At 44.3% G+C, this 16,928-nt stretch overlaps 1 protein-coding gene across 3 annotated transcripts in view; it reads right to left on the bottom strand.

The window, feature by feature from the left end:
* The window catches only part of afap1 (actin filament associated protein 1), a 296,334-nt gene extending 279,770 nt beyond the window's left edge, over positions 1-16,564 (bottom strand). For 2 of the 3 annotated variants that reach the window (XM_038792092.1, XM_038792095.1), the window contains exon 1: positions 16,321-16,564. In XM_038792092.1, coding sequence (XP_038648020.1) covers positions 16,321-16,363 — 43 coding nt within the window. In that variant the 5' untranslated portion in view covers positions 16,364-16,564. Of the gene's footprint in view, positions 1-15,895; positions 16,040-16,320 lie in introns of all 3 variants that reach the window. The other variant, XM_038792093.1, reaches the window with a different exon arrangement.
* Positions 16,565-16,928: the final 364 nt, after the last annotated feature.

Here is a 16,928-nt window from a genome sequence, read left to right as displayed (position 1 = left end):
TGGGTGTCAGCCTGGGCACTGCCAAGGTGCCAAGCTGGCATTTGGTGTGCACTGGCAATTGGGCCTGGGGTGCCATGTGCGGGTGTTGGAGGGTGGGGCTCCCATAGTGTAGAAAATGGGTCTGTGCGCGGCCTTGGCTGCGCATCCCCACTGAGGCCCCTTATTTAATACAAGTGGTATTGTATAGCCATGTGTTTCTCGGCACTACGAGTGCCGGGAAGCATGCAGCTAAACCCACTTGCTATGGGACTTTGTTCCCATTTAGTTGAATTGTGCCGAGGAACACGCCCCCATGTTCTAAATTCCTAAACCAGGGGAAACAATGTCTCAGTGTCTACCTTGTTATACCACTTCAGAATCTAAAATGTTTCTTGCATATGTCGCTCTATCTCCCTCCCTCAGTTTGTTTTTTCTTTCTATCACTTTTTTTCTCCCTCTATTTGTTTTGCTGTCACTCTCTCTTCTCACCCATTTCCTACATTTAGGACTCGTGTTTCCAGGAGATGCTTGTTGGCCCCGATGCCATCATTCTCGCAACCGATAATGAGTTTCACCAGGATTCAGACAACCTGGTTTGATTGTAAGTCACAAGCACCAGAAATGGCCAAGAGTTAGGGCAGCACGGTGGTGTAGTGGTTAGCATTGCTGCCTCACAGCACCAAGGTCCCAGGTTCGATCCTGGCTTTGGGTCACTGTCCACGTGGAGTTTGCACATTAACCCTGTATTTGCGTGGTTTTTGCCCCCGTAATCCAAAAGATATGCAGGGTAGGTGAATTGGAAAAAATGAATTGGGTACGCAAAAATTTTTTTTTAAAATTTAAGGTTAATGGGGGGGGGCTGTTGGGTTACTGGTATAGGGTGGATACGTTGACTTGAGTAGGGTGATCATTGCTTGGCACAACATGTGTTTCTACTTTAAAATATTAATTAATAAAAATTAATTGCTTTTTTTTTAAGTAGTTCAAGAGTGGAATTCAGTAGTGGTGATCGGGATCCCACTCGTCAGTTGGAGAACTGGTGAGGATTCTGCATCGCATTTCAATGAAATGTTGGCACAACTACTAGCTAGGCACACACACTTACCTGTACAGCATTGGGCCTCTGGTCAGATTAAGTGAAATCCCTGTTTGAGTGAAATCCCAGTCCCAAGAGCTGCAGGCTACAGCCATTAACACACTCAGCGAGTCTTCTTTAATCCCTGAGCCACCATTAAGTACCAGTGGGCTCCGTGATAATTGGAGTTAAGTGGCTCACCGAGAAGTCTAATGTCTTCTAGCCACTCACTCCAGGAGTTTTCCCACTGACAGGTATCAGATCTGGGACTCTCCAGACGCTTTTGCCCATTACAGCGGACTCTTGCCCATTACAGCGGACTCCACTAAATTCCATTCCACATGGTGCAAATGAGAAATATTAGGGTAATTTCTCTCGAGTTGACAACAGCAGCGTTCGTGGTATTGTATAGCCATGTGTTTCTCGGCACTACGAGTGCCGGGAAGCATGCAGCTAAACCCGCTTGCTATGGGACTTTGTTCAAGCGCTCATTTGGATGGGCTGAGAACCCCAATTGTCACTCAAAGCCAAAATTACCCCCTGCTGTGTCAGACGGCTGCCCATTTTTATCACAACCCTCAAATGAATTACTGATTTCTGGCCCCCTTATCCTGAGACACTGGCTCCGTGTTCTCGATTTGTGACACAAGTCAAGACAGCTGTTAATTCTATAGGTCCGAGTGAAAACGGATTGAAATTACAACTCCGAATTACAATCTGAAACAAAAAGAAATCAGAGACAAGACTCAGAACACATCTGCCGGTAAGTGTGAATGGAATTTATTACTTTAGGAAAGAAACAAATTCATGCATAAATTTATGTCTCTAGGTACTGGAATTCTATGACAAGTTTTAATGACTGACATTCTATCCAGATTCTCCAGCTCCAATGTTGCTGACACCCCGAGGGCCCCGAGGCTGAACAAATTAAATCGCAACACATTTCTGAAGCATCAGCTACTGCTTATCTTCCGCTCTAGTTCGGTGTAGACTCATTAAACAGTACAATAAAACCATGAAACAGCAGGCAATTACTTTGTTGGTTCTCTTTGTACAACACCCGCCCGCCTACTTCCTCCAATATCGACCGGCCTGCAGCTATTAACAAATTGATCCAACATTGTTACATTATGGCTAATAGTAACAATGTAACTTCAAACTCAAACCATTACGTTTACTTTTGGGTTACACAATCATTACAGACTCAGCAGGGAGATTTCAAGCTGGCCCAGACCCTGACAAGCTGGGAACCAGCCTGCTCTGAAAACTTAGCTGCCACGTTGGCTTGTGTGTCAGGTTCACACTACAGCGGAAGCTGTATCTACATAGTTCAGACTGGCAGAACCTCACAGAAAAACAGCATGGAAGACCATTTACACTGTCTCTACAGCAGTTCTGCCAATCAGCAGGGGATTATGACAACCACTGATGAATGTTCAGGCTCAAATATAGGACAGAAATGGCATCATATGCTGTCTAGTGATACTTTGGAAGAGCACCTAAATGGGCGAGGAGTGAAGGGAGGGTCAGGTTCTGCAATCTTTCTCACTCATTTTGACACTTTTCTTTTACTTTTGTAAACCCTCCCCACATGTGCAGAAGGAGGCCATTTGGCCCAACAAGTCTACACCGACCCTCTGAAAGAGCACCCTACCTATGCCCACTTCCCCACCCTATCCCCTTAATGCCATCTAACACTAACCTGCAAATCTTTGGACTGTAGGAGGGAGCCGGAGCACCCAAAGGAAGCCCACGCAGACACGGTGAGAATATGCAAACTCCACATAAGACAGCCAACCATGGCCGGAATTGATCCTGGGTCCCTGCCGCTGCAAGGCAGCAGTGCTAACCAGTGTGCCGCCAGGCTGCCCCACATTGCCTTTCTGCCAATTACTGCAGAGCTGCCTTCCCCCTCCTCTTCCAACGGAGCATAAAATGAAATTTAACTTACCTTTGTTTTCTGAATGAGGGATTGCAGGCAAATGCAACCCACTTCTCCTAACCCTCACCCATATTTGTCCCAAAGCAGCTTCAACCTCAAGAGGGTTTGGAAAGCCATCAAAAGATCCAACTTGACTATCACATGTAGATATGGCCCAAATAGTTCTGTACACACCTTCTCTCCTTCCTACCATATCACCATCATTTACAAAAATCAACAAAATTTTCCACTCACACTGTTCCTATTCAGGCAATCTCAAAATCACTCCCAAATCATGCCAAGGATGTTTACATATGGGCAAGAACTTTAGTGCAAACCTAACTTTCATCAATAATAAGTACCCTTTGGCATTGTATACCTCCTTCATACCAATGTCGGTCGTGGTAATATTTAATCTTAAACTAGATACACGTGAATGATGAGTGGTACAGCGATGGCTGAAACTTGTGTGCCAGTATCACCCTCCTGCAATAAGGCGACATATACCTCATTGCAGCGAAATTCTAGAATCGGGGGCAGCTCGGTGGCACAGTGGTTAGCACTGCTGCCTCACGGCACCGAGGTCCCAGGTTCAATCACAGCTCTGGGTCACTGTCTGTGTGGAGTTTGCACGTTCTCCCCGTGTTTGCGTATGTTTCGCCCCCACACCCCAAAGATGTGCAGGGTAGGTGGATTAGCCACATTAAATTGTCCCTTAATTGGAAAAATGAATTGGGTACTCAAATTTATTTTATTTTTTTTAAATCCTAGAATGGACATGATGCAGACCATTGGTGCAATTTTCCCAAAATTGCAGTGTTGGGTCAGGCACAAAAAGCTGTGTGAAATCCACCAGCTTCATAAATGCCTTTCCTCGTCTGATTTAAACAACCCTCTGTGCAATTTCAAAGCCATAATTTTGAAAGGGCTCCCCAAGTTCAAAGTTACATTAAAGGCACCCACTACCCCCCCTCCAAAAGGAGATTAGGGCACTCCCCCCCCCCCCCACCAAGCATCGGGGCTGTTCTCTCTGCCCCCAACCCTCACAGGTATCAGGCCTGTCTCCTTTCCCCCCCACCTCACACAAGGGGAACCCACCCTCCCAATGGAGGCGGGTTACCCCTGTCAGAGCCCGCTTCACACTACCCCTTCATGTGCTCTGTGGCACTGCCAGGGTGAAAGGGGGCATTGCCCAGCCTTGTCCCTCAGCCCCCAGAGCCTGCAGATGCTCCACATCCCTGGTGTGATCATCACAACTAGTTTTGGCTTTTGAAAAGGAGTATTTATTCTTGCTAGCGTGATGTCATGCAGGGGAGATGGGGTGGGGGGGGGGAAATATGTCGTGGGTGGACGCTACGGTCTCAAGCCCTTTAATTATATAATCATTTATTCAAATCTATGGAAATCAGATCCACACCCATGCTTAGTTCACTGGGGGGGGGGGGGGGGGGGGCTCCTTCTGCACTGTAGTGATTATACTCTATGATTATGAGACTTGAGCCTGCAGGGAACAGGGCTGCTAGATTGCACTACACTTTTTTGTGCAGCAACCTGCCCCTACACTCTTTCACATCTGCAAATAATTAAAAGGAGTGGTTGGAGGGCCTGTATACTTACATATACCATGTCAATAGATAGAGGTGGAGGGATAGAGGGAAAGTGAAAACTTTCCATAATGTTGACCTTAACAATCCTGTGCATTGCATGTGCACTGGTCGACTGAAAAGCTTGCTAATTTAAAAAAAAATTTTTTTACATAGAATTTACAGTGCAGAAGGAGGCCATTTGGCCCATAGAGTCTGCACCGGCTCTTGGAAAGAGCATCCTACCCAAGGTCAACACCTCCACCCTATCCCCATAACCCAGTAACCCCACCCAACACTAAGGGCAATTGTGGACACTAAGGGGCAATTTATCATGGCCAATCCACCTAACCTGCACATCTTTGGACTGTGGGAGGAAACCAGAGTACCCGGAGGAAACCCACGCACACACGGGGAGGATATGCAGACTCCACACAGACGGTGACCCAAGCCGGAATCGAACCTGTGACCCTGGAACTGTGAAGCGATTGTGCTACCCACAATGCTACCGTGCTGCCCACTAATGAGGTCAGTGAGGCCTTATGAGACACTTATCTGTACCCCCAAATGACCGACTTCTCCAATCTGGTGCCCGAGGCCTCAATGACAGCAGTCTGGGTAAGCACAATCTGTTTCAAGGTTCTATTTCATGGGGACCTTTGCAACGAGTCTATCTCACTGGAGTTTCTACATACATCAGGGTGGACTGCACGTGGGTAGCAAACTGTTTCACTGGCTCGGTGTGTCACTTGTGGTTTACTGCATGTCATGCCTCAGCGCTGGCACTTAAGACTTGAAGCAGGACCCATGAGATTTCAAACACTAGGTTCTTTAGCCGAGGGAGCAATGCCGCCAGGCCCTCCTATCATCAATATCTTCCTCAACTTAAACCCCAAGCTGATGATAATCATTCATGCTTCTGTCACCCAGTCTACTCCCATGTGGCTCATTCCCAATTGGATGCTCATCTCTGGGCTGGCACTTGGGAACAAAAGAATGAATGACGGTGCTCTGCAGTATGTGCAGGGCTGGATGCACAAGGCCTGGTTCTCTCCCTTTTCCTCTGCTTCTTTGTTGGGCATGTCTATAGAAGGAAAAGAGGAGCACATAGAAGGTAATGCCGAGGGTCAGAGTTCACATTATTTTCGGTCAAAGGGATGAGGGCTTCATGATCTGAAGTAAGGAATAAAAGGGACAAGAAAGGAAGGTAGAATGTGGTGACCAATTTGCAGCTGGCACCTGAATTCCAGTTTCCCCATCTTCAACTTGCTCTGCAGCCTCCTTTCCCAGAAGCTCAAATACCTTATCCTCAAAAGGGCTGAGAAGGTGGAGGCTAGGGATCAATCAGTGCTCGTCACTCTCCTCCTCCTGTTAATAAGGTTTGTCCTCTCCTTGAAACTGAATGCAGAAAGAGAATAATTTCTATTTGCCAATAGGTGCAGCCAAAAGGCAAACAGAACACAGGCGATTCCACCTGCATTAATTGAAGAGTTACATACCATGTGTGACAGGTTCGGAAAATGTAAAGATGTGAATGAAGCCCAACAACAGTTACCCTGGTTGGGGGCATGGAGAGGGAACAACATGGGTAGGGAGGAAAATGGTATGCAGGGAAAATATCAGATGGCAGGGGAAGGTGGTCTGGGACGATATCGGAGGTGTATGAAATGGATATGGCTTGAGCAGAATGAGAGTCAGAAACATGGGAGATCACTGCTGCCTGTTCAGTGAATGTGCCAGCAGCAAGAAAGCTTATCCGGACGAGGTTAATGTCCTTTCATATATAGGCTGTCAGTTCTTTATAGTTTCCTTTGGTAGTTTGCAAGTGTCCTTGACATGAAAGGATGTGAAATATGGTGCAGATTTGGGTTATTGCTATTTGTGAGCATTGTAATGGCTATTGGACTGTGTTATGGCCTCTGGAGAGAGGGTCCATCCATTTTACTTGAAGCAGTTTGATTATTTTCTTCTGAATCTCAGACACTGGTGGTCCTGTGCTTTCTCTCATCGCGTCAGTATACTCTCAGCATGATGAGGGGATTGAGGGGCGTCACCATCTTCATCTTCTGGAGATAGACATTCCAATCACTTATCAATATCCAAATTATGTAACATGCTGCTTAATAGCTGGGCTGTGATCTGTATCTTATTTTTCAAAGATCTTAAATGGTAGACCCATGCGAAGAGATATTGGGCTCGGGTTTTACTGATATCCTGATTCGGCAGACCCACAGCATATAAATGACCCCACATGTATGATTTCCCACTCCAGGGAGGTGGGGCGGGATTGAGTTGTGCCCAACGACCCCAGAAGCAGTTCGGATGTGGTCAAGGAGGTGGGTGAGTGCCAAGGTGAGCTGATTAGAAGGCCACATTGGTTCTCTTGGACTTTGGTCCAATAGTGTTCAAGGCTGTTAAGCCCCCACCCCCCGAATGCCCATACACCCAGTATGCATGGTGTACAGAACCAAAGAGTCATATAACAACAATTGTAAGTTTTAAAATGCTCATTTGGAAATTTGCTTTAAAAAAGCTGCAGCTCTTATAACCTTATATAAAAGTGTCAAGTAAACACTGCCATTCATGCTTTAAATAACAGAAGCTTGACCTCAATTCTCACCTTTCAATCTTGCGCAAATAAACATATCAAAGAAAGATTAACTTATTGTAACCTCATAACGATGTCAATCAATCAAAGAAAGGTAAGACATAGGAGCAGAATCAGGCCATTTGGCCCATCGAGTCTGCTCCGCCATTCAATCATGGCTGATGGGATTCTCATCCCCATTCTCCTGCCTTCTCCCTATAACCCCTTTTTAATCAAGAACTTATCTATCTCGGTCTTAAAGACACTCAGTGATTTGACCTCCACAGCCTTCTGCGGCAAAGAGTTCCACAGATTCACCACCCTCTGGCTGAAGAAATTCCTCCTCATCTTAGTTTTAAAGGATCGTCCCTTCAGTATGAGATTGTGCCCTCACGTTCTAGTTTTTCCTACTTGTGGAAACATCAACTCCACGTCCACTCTATCTAGGCCTGTAAGTTTCAATAAGATCTGTCCCCCCCCCCTTCTAAACACCAATGAGTACAGACCCAGAGTCGTCAAACACTCCTCCCATGACAAGCTCTTCATTCCAGGGATCTATCCTTTAACAGTCTGTGTTAAAAGACCATTACGGAATTTTGGAGCTCAGTCGAACATTCATAATAAGTCTACCTGGCAATTGTATCAATATGAACTGATGGACAGACCTCAGTTTCTCTAGATGGCTTTATTATGAATGCTTAGACTTAGCTGACCTGTAGGGAGTTATTCAATCATAAAGTCATGGAAACCCCACAATTTGGGTTTCCCCTACTCTGTGGAGAATAGCTAATGCTGACGCAAGTCCATGGTGGAATAAAGGGGTGGTGATGGCAGCCGACGGGGGAGGGGGATGCTGTTGTTGTATGACTTCCAGGCTTTACCATTCTACAGAATTAATAATGTTCCATCTCTCTGCTTCCATTCTCTGGGAAACCATAGCAGTTTCTAAATCAGATGCCTTTTATGGTGCATGCATTTTCTCGGGGCGAGGACTGCCGCCTCATGGCACTGAGGTCCCAGGTTCGATCCTGGCTCTGGGTCACTGTCCGTGTGGAGTTTGCACAATCTCCCCGTGTTTGCGTGCCTTTCGGCCCCACAACTCAAAGATGTGCAGGGTAGGTAGATTGACCACACTAAATTGCGACTTTATTGAAAAATTAATTGGGTACTCTAAATTTATATTTTAAAAAATTAAATCCTGTGAAGGGGACTGGCTAGCTTCATTTGTGTGCAGAATGATGTAGAGGGTTTTAAGGAGTGAATTCCAAATAATGGGACCAAGTGACTGAAGGCACATAGCTGCCCATTGTGAGAAAGAGAGAGGGAATGTTCAAGAAATTGGGGTCAGAGAAATTCTGAGAGTTCAGGGGAGGTGCTTTTGGGACTAAGGGAGGTATGGTGAACAGGAGAACAAATTTAAAGACCCGGATGAGAATGTTCGATTTCAGCATATGGGAAGCAGGAAACCAATGTAAGTCTGTGACAGTAAGCATGTCTTTGTGTATGATGAGAGATGAACAGCAAATTTAAGATTAAGATGGAGTTTGTGGAGAGTGGAAAATGAGAGGCCAGCATGGAATTAATTAGGGATCTGGAAGTGATAAGTGCAGTATAAAAGCACAAGTGAGAAAAACACAAGTATATTTATGCTGTTCACCAAGAAAAACATGATGGCAGCTGAAAATTCATTAAATGGCCTTTCAACTCCTATATTGGAAATATCAGGCAAACTGATTAAAAGATATCACAATCAGTCAGCACACTGTTCCGGGACGTGGAAATACGCACATTGTAAAACAGGATAAAAATTAACCTGTGTATGTTAAAGAAAATGAAATTACAGCATCAACTATGTTCTGCATTGCTGAATTAAAGATAGAGATTTAATTAGAGATTAGTTCAACATTTTCCTACCCCAACCAAATTAAATGCTTCTTTTAAAAATCAGTCTGCTCAGCTCGGAGTACAGTTCCACGTAACAGACACACTTAATCTCAAGTCAGTGAGGTGTAGCAGGCGTTCAGAACTGGATCAATCTCTTTTAAAGTGCAAAAGAACAATTTCTGAAATAGCTATGTCCTAAAAATGATTGTGCACTGGATGAGGGAGGCAGGGAAAAAATGGTAACCATGTGCTTCTCTGAAGCAACGAGGTAAGAAACTTTCCACAAACTGTCCTCCCTGTACATGTTCCAATTATCCTCCCACTGATGACTGTGAGAATGAACCAAGCCACTCCCTCCAGGCAGGCAGCCCATTAATCGACAGCAGATTCCTTTGACATTACTTGAACTTAAAACGTTATGACTGCACTCCCACTACGTAATGCTATTGGCTAGCATTTTTTCAAGCATTTTTATCCAATCAGATTTTTTTTTTTGGAAAAAGCCGTTACAAAAATAAACCAGGAAATTATTTCACCCACGATTCAATATCTACAGCAGTCTGGAAGAAATGGCCTCATCACAGCCGACAGCAGTACATGAGCAAGCTCTGTAACATTTGGTTTGCAGATGGTCTTGACTTTGTAGTACAGTAGCACGAAGAAACATTTTGGACTGAATCTTACTGTAAAACAATTCAGAAATTTTAAGCCAATGTTTCTTAACTTATCTAGTTTATTTCTAAAAATATATCAATTTTTAAGATAAAAATACTACTTTATCCCCTCTTTTTGCTTCTGCGCAATACACCAAGTTGGTGATCCAGTAGAACATATACAAGAGAAGTTCAAGTGAAGCAGCCCACGGGTGGCTCATACCCAGTTTTCACCTCCAGTTCTAAAAATTGGATGGAATCTTCTGCTGTCACTGGAGGTGAACATGCAGGCGGGAAGGGCATTTAATTAGGTGGCATTAGGCATACCGAAACCCCACTGCCTACCCGTCTCCGCCAGAATTAAGTTATGGGCGGGACGGTCCATGTTCGACTCCACTGCCCGTCTGGCACTTAAGAACGTCATCCCGCTACCACTGATATTACCCCAGCTGCAGACATGCCTGTTCCAATGCAGTATATAGCAGCTAAAACTGTGCATCCAGCTCATCACCTCGTGGGGGGAATCCCTCGATCTAAAGCACTCAGTGACTGGTGGAGGGATTTAACATCGCTCCCCCCACCCCCACCCCCACCCCCACCCCCTCCAAAAACCAGGTTAGCGGTGAAGTTACTGCATGGGGAATCACAGGGATGCTTCCTTCAACCTGCCTCCTTCAATTCCATGCTGAACAAATGGTTCAAGAAATAGTTTCTCGTACAATAATCCTACCCACCCTGTTTTACTGAAAGCATTATTTTCAAAACATATACCCAATTTGAAAACAGCTGCCTCCATTACTTTTGAAAGTATATCAAGTTTGATTGCCCACATACTCACCACATTAGTTTCTGTTTCTCTTGGCTGATTCATTCACTTTTAGCCTTTTTTTAAAAACAATGGATTCCATCCTCAAGCACAAATGACTGTGCATTTTGATTGTTTTGAGCATAACTAATGCTGCATTTGCAATTCAGGAAGTGGTTCTGCACCTCTTAGTGATGTAGGAAGTGTCCATATTTATTATTATGGATCAATTTCTCCACTACCATGAGCACCTGTTTAAAGCCCTTTATACTGCTGCGTGTTTGGGTTGGATTTCAGGAAACCAGTGTCTGTGAGCTAACTCCCTCAAATCTAGCTCATTTACCCTGGCAGCAGATTTACAGAGCCAATTTTCCTGGGTCTATGATTCTCCAACTGAAAATGAAAAACGCTTATTGTCACGAGTAGGCTTCAATGAAGTTACTGTGACAAGCCCCTAGTCGCCACATTCCGGCACCTGTCCGGGGAGGCTGGTACTGGATTTGTACCTGCAATTGCAATGAGCAGACTTATTCCAGACCAGTCTCCTACAATCCAACCTAAACAGACACCACCACAAAAGCTGTTTTGATGTTGTAAACAGTGATGTTTTGTCAAGGGTCATTGCCTTCCCAATAGAACAGCAGAGTGACTGCTTCAGCTCCACTGCTCTCTACAGTTAAGAAAACTATTATCTGTATGTTGCCATTGGAGGCAATGCTGACAGCAGTAGTGTAGGTCAACAGTAACCTTGCTGTTGGAGTACACTAATTCCAACAGCACGAATGCCACAAGTGGTTTCAGCAACCCAGAGGAAAAAATGGTCAGCATTCCTTTTGCGGATAGCTTTCCGATGTTCCTTGCTGGAAATGTGAATGACTGGATAGGTTTCTACTTGGCTCTGATAATCTAGTGTGACAGTTTAGTGCAGTATGGAAAGAGAACCACACAGTCCACGATACTCTATCTTTCATATGAGATATTAAAAGTGAAGCCACAGCAGCTTTATCAAGATCCATCTCAGGATTAAATACTGTTGGAAATATTTGCAGTTTTCAATTCAAAGTAAAAAAAACCTGTGCTAAGTATTAAATGCGCATGACAACATCTCTGAAGTTTAAACAATAAGCAACAAACAACTGCTACGATTGCATAATATCCTCAGAATTGAGACATTTCTGAAGTAAAGACAATAAGATTACTATCGTTGCATGTATATTAAGGAGAACAGCTGAAATAAATGACTGTAAATTTAATCCCACAAGTCATTTATCATTTGGAATCTCCTCTCTACAGCTGTATGATTTGGAATTAAGTAGCATTCATTTTTAACCCACTTACCTGCCTATCAATGGCAGGGACCTCTTGTTGGTTCAAGGATAAGGGTTATGGGCTTCACCACATATGTCATTGAATGTCCAGCCAACAAGCAATGCATTTTCCAGGGCAAGACTCATTGATGTTCCTGCTTTCATTCGTTTAGCCTTTGTGACAACAAATTTTCTGGAACAAGTAAAGCTCCTATTTTAACCCAATTATCAAAGCCAGGCGCCTCACATCAGAGAATCCAGCCTTCAAGTTGTATCTCACGATATAGTGTCTGAGGCCATTAGATTGTCCATTTGAAGGGAGGTTATCTACATTCTCTATCAGTGATTGGACAGATGTACAAGCCAAGAATGTGAAAGACTGTGATTCTAATTGTAGATGCCAGACACAATAGTTGCAGTGACAGTAGTAAACGTACAAGTCAGGAATAGTTGTGCAGTTGTGCAGGACACATTTCTTAAAGGTATGCAGATGTCAAGAAACATTTAGGAACCAACAAATGTAGGCGGCATGGTGGCAGTGGTTAGCACTGCTGCCTCCCAGTGCCAAGGACTGGGATCAATTCCAGTTTATCTGGAGTTTGCACATTCTCCCCACGTCTACATGGGTTTCCTTCAGGTGCTCCCACATCTTAGGATGTGCAGTTCAGGAGTGGGCCTAGGTAGAGTGGTCTTTCAGAGGGTCAGTGCAGACTCAATGGGTCAAATGGCCTCCTTCTGCACAGTAGGGATTCTATGGTTCTTCAAACCACTGTGATAGATGTGTGAATGCACCACTTGAATTGATATTATAATTAAATGCATTGTCAAATATATAACTATGTTCCAGTGCTGCCTCATGGCGCCAAGGTCCCAGGTTCGATCCTGGCCCTGGGTTCATGTGGGGTTTGCACATTCTCCCCATGTTTGCGTGGGTTTCGCCCCCACAACTCAAAAATGTGCAGGCTAGGTGGATTTGTCACGCTAAATTGCCCCTGGGAAACAATTACTTGGGTACTCTAAAAAAAATATATATATATTTTTTTTAAATGTTTTTTTTAAATGGTAGGCGCATACATAATGATGAGAGCTGGTTGATTGTTGCCATGCAGAGGGAGTTTAAGAACCAAATGATCATTAACACCGTGGGAAGGCAAGTCAACTTACTGACAAATTTTTTTTTTTTTTTTAATCGAAATAAAGAGCAATTCCTGTTTTATTTCAGATATCCAGCACCTGCAGTATTTTGCTTCAACTTACTGATGAAATGATTCATGACAGCAGAGTTTATGCTGGGATGGTGCTGTTTTTCTTTTCCACAGTCATTCCAAAATATTTAATCTGCACTAACTTCCTATTCTGACCCTCCTGAGGAAGATGGGTTTCACGGAGAGTGCTGATCTGGGCATTGTACCAAGCCAGCTCTCTACCAACAAGAGCAGTTGCTCGGAGGTCTGTCAGCTGTGGCGTTGTCCATGAGAGTGAGCACCAATGGTGACTTTTGTCACCTCTAGTTTCGTTTTTGAGATTGACTTATGCCTGCATGTAGGGTGTCCTGGCAGTTGCAGCCTGCTGTACAAGTACATGAAGCAGACAAGCATTTAGGGCACCTTTTTTAGCCCATCTCATTCTAGGGAGATGAGATGGTGGTCCTGAAAAGGGCTGCTCAGTTACTCAGAGACTGCTGCATTACATCTGGTTCATTCCAGTGAAATCAACCCTATGGCCTGAGCCACAGGTTCTCGACTTCAGTTCCCAATAAATCCACACCTGATGTTATCACAGGACTGATGACAGATAGTTCATGGAAGTGAGATGATAGAAAGGTGATGAACATGACTTGTGTGTGAACTGGATTATCATGAGGAAGAGTTACACATCGTCAGCCTCACTCTCATGTCTTGACCTATCTTGGTTCAGTGAATCCAGATGCTATAGGCAAGCAGGACATCCTTAGTTAACTCGTCACATTCTTATGAGGCAGTTGGACCTTAGATTGGTCCCATCAATCACGTCTGCCAGGATCAGTCTTCGAGTGCCTGGCTAGATAAATCCTTAAGTCGTTGGGAAGGTAGGAGGCCTGATGGCTACCCTCGTCTAGTTTAGCCCACCCCTCTAAACGATTTACCAGGAGGTGTCACATACTAACAACTACTTGGAGCCACAGGTGAGAGCTGGGTGAAGGTGAGGACCGATACAGGATCAGCAACTCCAAACAAATGGTAAGGCCACATTTGGAGTACTGTGTGCAGTTCTGATCGCCTCATTTTAGGAAGGATGTGGAAGCTCTGGAAAAGGTGCAACGGAGATTTACCAGGATGTTGCCTGGAATGGAGAGTAGGTCTTATGAGGAAAGGTTGAGGGTGCTCGGCCTTTTCTCATTAGAACGGAGAAGGACGAGGGGCGACTTAATAGAGGTTTATAAGATGATCGGGGAATAGATATCGTGGACAGTCAGAGACTTTTTCCCTGGGTGGAACAAACCATTACAAGGGGACATAAATTTAAGGTGAATGGTGGAAGATATAGGGAGGATGTCAGAGGTAGGTTCTTTACCCAGAGAGTAGTGGGGGCATGGAATGCACTGCCTGTGGAAGTAGTTGAGTCGGAAATGTTAGGGGCCTTCAAGCGGCTATTGGATAGGTACATGGATTACGGTAGAATGATGGGGTGTAGATTAATTTGTTCTTAATCTAGGACAAAAGTTCGGCACAACATTGTGGGCTGAAGGGCCTGTTCTGTGCTGTATCTTTCTATGTTCTAATGCAGCAACCCCATCTGGGAGGGTTCCAAACAAAAACAGAAAATGCTGGACAATCTCAGCAGACAAAGAGTAATCCAGACTCAAAATGTTAGCTCTGTTCTCTCTCCACAGATGCTGTCAGACCTGCTGAGATTGTCCAGTATTTTCTGTGTTTGTTTCCGATTCCAGCATCTGCTTTTATTTTATGTGAGGGATCCAATCTTCATTTATACCTTTTTTGTTTATTACATATGTATTCACTTACTCATTTATACAATGTAATATTTATCATTACGTTTATTTCATCTTGTGTCCATTCTAAAATAACTACAATATTCAGAAACATTCTTAACAGATATATGCCAAGGAGAATGGCAAAATCCTTAAAATCATGATGTGCCATTGAATATCATAACATCTGTACAAAATCTTGTATGGAGCCTATATTGCAGATAAAGGAATTTTCTTAATGCATAATAAAAGATTCATTACCGAGAATAAATAAATTATATCAGAAGCACAAGAAAAACGTTGCCTCAATTCACCAAAGAAGCAACTAGACTGCTTATCTCTCTTGTCCCTTGATTTACCACAGGCAGTGGTATCACTCTCAGATCAATCACTCTCTCCTAGGATGCAATTATCACAGAAGAATCACCTTTGTGCATTCCATCCAGCTATCTAGTTGCTTTCAGGAGAAACACTTCTTCAGCCATTCTTTCTCAAGAGTGAACCTTTCATTAGCTAAATTTTGAAAAATGCACACCACTCTTCTAATAACCTAAACGGGTCCAAGCGTTCATGTTGTCTAACACAAAAGATCGTTTCTTTAAAGATCAAAAAGTGATTACATTCATTAACATGCACCCATCAACTCGAAAGACAAAGGATGCTTGAATAAGGATATGTGTGATTGATTAGGGCAGATCTTGAATGACAATCCACATTTTCCCTGAGCAGAACGAAATACGACAGGGAATCTAAGCAATGGTGTTTTAAAACTGCCCTCTGGGCAGGTGATTTCCCCTCTCCCCTGGGCAATTCCCTGCGTGTGGGTGTGTGTGTGTCCAGCATACACAATAAGCAATCCTGAGATTGGATCTGTACATCATTACCTTCCAAACAATAAATCATGTGCAATCCCACCCTTTCGATGCTTTGTTTGGCTGCCGAGTGTTCTCCTTACACCCAAATTACCAGAGAGCAATTAATTTATTCTCTCTGGGTTGACTGATACAATAATGTGGTAATGGGAGGTGAAAAATAATTCTATACGAACCCTACATCAAAATGTGTTGCGGAGGTTACAGATCTATTTAATAGGTTCTGATTTGCAGCGTGGACCATGCAGTACGACTTACGGTTTTTTTTTCAACTTTCAGATTATAGGCTTGAATTGGAAAGGACGAACAAAATGGAAAGGCTTTAGTTCGACAAGTGGAAGTGCCACAAATGTCAGCAGCAGTCAATTTTGTTCACGTTTCGAAATCCTCCCTGGAATCTTTCTATCAGGAAAAAAAATGTAAAGCGCGTTGAGCTAATAAAAGTCAAACTGCGCGATTTCAGCTCTCGCTTTGCCCCGAAACCATAATAATAATTGAAGTCAGATTTGGCCGAACCTTTCCCCCACATGTCTTTCTTTGCACGTACCACAGGCGAACGAACCTTAGTGCCGTTTTTTGAACTGACAGGATTGAACACGTTTGAATCTGTCAGTTAATGGGACCATCGGGTACAGTGCACAATTCTGATGATTCCCCATCGAGTCCACCACAATGAAGCCTACCTTTGATGCACGTTTCCATTTCCAGTTGATTTTTCTGTTCCATGGCTAGCAGAGCAACACGGTTGCGGCTTGCACCCAGTTGCAATGTGTCGAGTGGCTGGCTCCGCTGACTGCTCCTTGTCTCCGGGCTCGCGCTCTCTCTGCCTCTGGCTCTCGCTCTGCAGCCGCCCGGCCCAGCTGTCAAGATTCCAGGGTGAGTGACAGCGGCAGCGACCCAATCACAAACATCAATTGATTTTAGATCGCCAATACTAGACGGACAAAGCCCAGAACACCGGCGTAACAATGCAGAAGGCGGGGATTGCCGGGGGTCCTGAACCAATCAGGGACCAGACCAGGTCCGCCACTCCGCCCTCCCCCTCCTCCCCCCGCCCCCTCGAATCATTACAGGAGAAAGGAAGCAGCCCTGTCTAATCACCATGGGGCGAAGGACCAAAGTGTGCAGTTCGTTATGTTGCAATGCGTTATGTTGCAATGCTTGGTAACACATTAGCCACATTTTTTCTTATGTGTTGTGATTCATTGATATAAAGACTGGATACTGCCCCCCGGGGGATGTGAGGCCGGTGACCGGCACGAAAGCGAAATATTCGGAATAAAATAACTTG

The sequence above is a fragment of the Scyliorhinus canicula genome, chromosome 3, assembly GCF_902713615.1.
Source record: "Scyliorhinus canicula chromosome 3, sScyCan1.1, whole genome shotgun sequence".
Taxonomy (NCBI): domain Eukaryota; kingdom Metazoa; phylum Chordata; class Chondrichthyes; order Carcharhiniformes; family Scyliorhinidae; genus Scyliorhinus; species Scyliorhinus canicula.
Note: the sequence above shows the minus strand (reverse complement) of the source record. Positions and strands in the feature narration are given on the sequence as shown.